Below are 4,936 nucleotides of genomic sequence, written 5' to 3'. Positions count from 1 at the left end.
GTGTTTGTCTGTGTGTGTTTTTTCTCTTTTTTAATGCAACACTACAGTAATCTATGCTAAACTGGAGGACACAGCAACATTTTATAGATGCAATTAGCAATGCTTCAAGTTGTTAGTGTTTTTTAGGTCATTCTACTCTGAGAGGGAACATGTGTTAAAGTTACGGCAGAATTGGTTGTGGTGTGGTTGTTGTAGTGCATTTTGCACCAAAAGTGAACTGATATGCAGAGGTGTGTGTCTGTAAAGCCCACTGTGTTAAGTGTTTGGGAAAAGTATCCATGGTATAGGTACAAGAACTAAAATGATTGGAAAAAACTGTAAAAGAAAATGATAAATGTCTGTTCAGCTGTGTTCTGAAAGTGTGCAGCTTCAGTCGCCTCTGGAATGGATGACATCATTTCACTCCATATCATATGTCTGGCTTTATTTCATGCCACTGAAATTGTTGTGTGCAGTCCGATTGGGAGAAATATGGTCTGTGTGTGTGTGTCTCTGTGTGTTCGTGTGTGTGTGTGTGTGGTGTGTGCGTGTGTGTGTGGTGTGTGTGTGTGTGTGTGTGTGGGTGCGTGCGTGCGTGCGTGCGTGCGTGCGTGCGTGCGTGCGTGCGTGCGTGCGTGCATGCGTGCGTGCATGCATGCTTGCGTGCGTGTGCCATTAATGATCTGATTGACTGATTTGGAGATTGATTACAACTGAATGATTGTGTCAATAATTGTAATCATTTATTGTTCTATTATGTAATTACTTGTACACATCACACAACAATCATGCAATCACAACACAGCCATAACTATAGTATCTATAGTTCTATAGTGTGTGTGTGTGTTCTCTCTTATCCATCTCTCTCTTTCCATCATAAACCCCACCCTGAGCCGTCCTGTCTGTCGTCCCTGTCTGTGCTCCCTGTCTGTGCTCCCTGTCTGTGCTCCCTGTCTGTCGTCCCTGTCTGTCGTCCCTGTCTGTCGTCCCTGTCTGTGCTCCCTGTCTGTGCTCCCTGTCTGTGCTCCCTGTCTGTGCTCCCTGTCTGTGCTCCCTGTCTGTGCTCCCTGTCTGTGCTCCCTGTCTGTCGTCCCTGTCTGTGCTCCCTGTCTGTGCTCCCTGTCTGTGCTCCCTGTCTGTGCTCCCTGTCTGTGCTCCCTGTCTGTGCTCCCTGTCTGTCGTCCCTGTCTGTGCTCCCTGTCTGTGCTCCCTGTCTGTGCTCCCTGTCTGTGCTCCCTGTCTGTGCTCCCTGTCTGTGCTCCCTGTCTGTGCTCCCTGTCTGTCGTCCCTGTCTGTGCTCCCTGTCTGTGCTCCCTGTCTGTCGTTCCTGTCTGTCGTCCCTGTCTGTGCTCCCTGTCTGTGCTCCCTGCATATGGGAGCAGCTGTGAGATCTACAGGAACTGCCTGTGACGCTCGGACAGTTTGATGTCGGGAAATTGATTCTTATAAATCTCCTGGAGGGATAGAGGATGCTAGAAAGAGGAGGAGGAGGAGGAGGAGGAGGAGGAAGAAGATGGGGTGGGGGGGGGGGTTAGACTGTCTTTACTGTTCATCTAATTTATCACCACTTTCCCAAGAATTGTTTTTCATTTTTTTTTTCTTTTCTTTCGGAGGCGTCATTATTTTTGCAGTCAGCTGGGAGGGAACCATGTGGCAGGGTTCTTCCAAAGCCCCAGTTCCTTCCCTCCCCTCTCTGCTCTCTACTGAACTCTTTTAAGGAGTGGGGAAAGATCAGTACTGCCATCAACACCTCTCATTCATCTGCCTACATAGGACACTGACCAATCTCTCTTTTTTTCCCTCTCCTTCTACCTCCCCCCTCTTTCTCTTGCTGTCCTTCCCCTCCCTCCCTCTCTTCCCCTTTCTCACTCTCTCTCTCCTCCCTCCTCTCTCTCTCTCCCCCTCTCTATTTCTCTCTCTAGGTTGAATGTAATCTTCGGCAGGTTTGATGAAGTGCAGCGATCGGGGAACATGATGCTGTCCTCTGGCTCAGGTGAGTGAAGTCAACCCTGTGTGTGTGATGTGTGTATGTGTGTGTGATGTGAGGTGGTTGAAGTCAACCCTGTGTGTGTGTGTGTTTGTGTGTGTGTGTGCGTGTGTGTGTGTGTGAGGTGGGGTGAGGTGAGGTGAGTGAAGTCAACCCTCTGTGAGGGTGTTTCCTTAGTCGCGCACATGTAAACGAGATCTCTTCCTTCTCAGTGTGAGAAGCTGGTTTTGACTGCAAGCATTGGTTGAGTAAATAAACATGCAACAGCACAGCATTACACCTTACAGCTGGTGATCAAACGCATGAGACATTGGTCATTGGTCATTTTCATTGGCTGCATCTGTTCCCAGCTCCATGCACTTCATTAAAGACAGGAAAAACACTCCATAAATATTTATCTGTGTTGATAAAGCATTGCTCAATATTTCCAATGATGACACAGAAGGATTACATTTTAAAAGTGCTTTATTTGAGCATGATCATGAAGCATATTATTTATCATTTGACAACATGAGCAGTTGAGCAGTGTGTTCCCTTCAAAGAGTAAAGAGCAGGAAGCCACTGAAGGTGTTGTGGTTATCAGGATCATCATAGAGCCTGTAGCCTGAAGGGAGAAGCATGTTAACTACATCTCCCACCTCCAGCTGCAGAGTCACACCACTGGAGAGATAGGAGCGAGCTCCATCGGTATCATACTCTCCCAACCACATGACCTGCTCTCCATTCTTATACATCCTGATGGTCATCGAGCGTGAGGATAGTAGATCCATGACTGTGAATCTGAAGTAGTAGACTCCTTTTACTGGAGCTGTGAAGAAGCCAGTAATGTTGCTGTAGGCCTGTCCAACATTGGTGATGGTTTTAGTGAAGACCAAGTTCAGATCAGTATTATCAGCCTGTATGTATCCTGAGTTGTACAGACCTGCTGAGAATGCCACCTTGGGTTTCTCTGTGATCTCTTTCTCCAGATTGACTACTTCAGTCTCAGTGGATGAAAGTCTGGTCTTCAGCACTACCAGTTCTGTCTCTTGTGCTGCTTGTTCCAATTTCAGTTTCTCCACCTCAGTCTCACTGGCAGACAGTTCCATCTTCATGTTCTCCACCTCAGTCTCACTGGCAGACAGTTCCATCTTCAGTTTCTCCACCTCAGTCTTCATAGTGGTCAGGTCTGTGTGTTTTGCAGCAGTGTCTTTCTGCACGTGCTCCATGTCATTCTCGGTGACTGCCACTCTCTCAGTAACTGACCCCAGATCAGCTGTCTGTGCTGCAGCTTCCTTCCTCAGATTCACCACTTCTGCCTCTTGTGCTAAAGTCACCCTTTCCAGAGACTCCACTTTAGTCTCGCTGGCCACCAGTCTTTGTTTCACTGCATCATTTTCACCCTCTATTTTGTTCAGCAGATATTTGGTGTTCTGTAGCTCATCACGAGTGAAGCTCAGAGTCACCCTCAGCTCCCCTACCATGTCTCTGAGTTCCCTGAGCTCAGCAGAGATGTCCAGCTGGGCAGAGACTTCAGCAGCAGCAGCAGCAGCAGCAGCAGCCCCAGTGCTCTGGCTCTCTGTGTGAAGATCAGTCTGGGTGCCCAGAGTCAGAGATCCACACATGGGGAGCAGCAGCACCAGCAGTGTGATGGCAGCCCTCATCTTTAACATCACTCCCTCGCAAAGTAGTTTTGTAGTAGCAGTAGTAGAAGCAGTAGTAGTAGCAGTAGTAGTAGTTGTAGATGGTTGTTAGTCTCACTCCTGAGACAACCTCTTTTATATGCCTCAGTTACTCCCTCTTGACCATTGCTACTCGCAAATACGGAACAGCTACAAACCCCTCCCCCGCCCCGCTTTTGGGAAGTCGGATCACACCTCCGTTATGCTCATCCCTACCTACAGACAACGCCTAAAACAGGAAAAACCGGTTTTTCGGGCAGTTCAACGCTGGAGTGCTGAATCCATTAGCACTCTCCAGGACTGCTTTGAAACAACAGATTGGCAGATGTTCTGTGTTGCAGCTGATGGGGACATTGATGAATACACAGACTCTGTCTCTGCATATATCTCTAAATGCATCGATGATGTCGTCCCTAGGGTCAGGGTCATCTGCTTTACCCTTCCGAACACCCTAGACCCCTTTCAGTTTGCATACCGCCCAAACAGATCTACGGATGATGCCATCGCCCTGACAACGCACACCACTCTCTCCCACCTGGAAATACATAACATAACATATACATAACTCTGGAGTCCGAGGTAAACTTTAGTTTTTTAAAGGTTTTCACCTTCCAACTTGTTTGGACAGTACTGGCTGCTCTGACTGGGAGCCTGCTTGCGTGTCTACAGATTCTTCATTTAAATGAGCGAGAAGGAAGAAGCAAACAATGCAAACAAAGCTTCCCTTTTTTAAAGCATGTGCACTGCACACCATTTGTGTTCTTTGTTCAAAGAAGAGATGTAATAATATTGCTTTACATGGAGGGGAAAAAACACATGAAGAATCCATTCTAAGTATATTTTGTAATCATTTGGGAGAGTGTAGTTCCAGATGAATCGTCTCTGAGTCTGCCGTGTGTGTGTGTGGTATCTAGGGTGTTTTCGTTATTGTGTCACTGGTACACCATGAGTATCCTTGCTAGTGCAGTCATGCTATGTGTCTTATGTGGGTTAGCATCACTGAAACTGATGAAAGGACTCATGATAGAGAAATGTAAAACTCTGACTATAATCATGTATGTGTGGTAATCACATGCCTTTGTGTCTTAAGTGCTGACCTTTCTGGCTTTATATGTGGGCTTAAAACTTTAGTGTATGTAAGCAGAAGCTCGAAAGAAAGACTACATGTTCTTCTTTCCTACATCTGGAACATGTGCACCCAAACGCTTGCAAAAAGCAGAGTAAGATGACCTCGGACGTGGGAACCCACCATGTGGTTATCTCTGCTGACATAGTGCTTTGGTGTCAGAGAACGCCAACTTCAGCCTAT

At 47.0% G+C, this 4,936-nt stretch overlaps 1 protein-coding gene across 1 annotated transcript; it reads right to left on the bottom strand.

Annotated features, from left to right (window-relative positions):
• Positions 1-1,370: 1,370 nt before the first annotated feature.
• Positions 1,371-3,498, bottom strand: LOC116223327 (the record flags this gene model as incomplete). The annotated part of the gene is made up of 3 exons (XM_031579536.2): positions 1,371-1,433; positions 2,596-3,069; positions 3,112-3,498. Coding segments are annotated over 3 exons (924 nt in total), but the record flags the coding sequence as incomplete, so codon positions are not given.
• Between the last annotated feature and the right edge of the window lie 1,438 nt (positions 3,499-4,936).

The sequence above is a fragment of the Clupea harengus genome, chromosome 2, assembly GCF_900700415.2.
Source record: "Clupea harengus chromosome 2, Ch_v2.0.2, whole genome shotgun sequence".
In the NCBI taxonomy this organism is placed as follows: domain Eukaryota; kingdom Metazoa; phylum Chordata; class Actinopteri; order Clupeiformes; family Clupeidae; genus Clupea; species Clupea harengus.
This window is presented reverse-complemented; position numbering and strand designations above follow the sequence as displayed.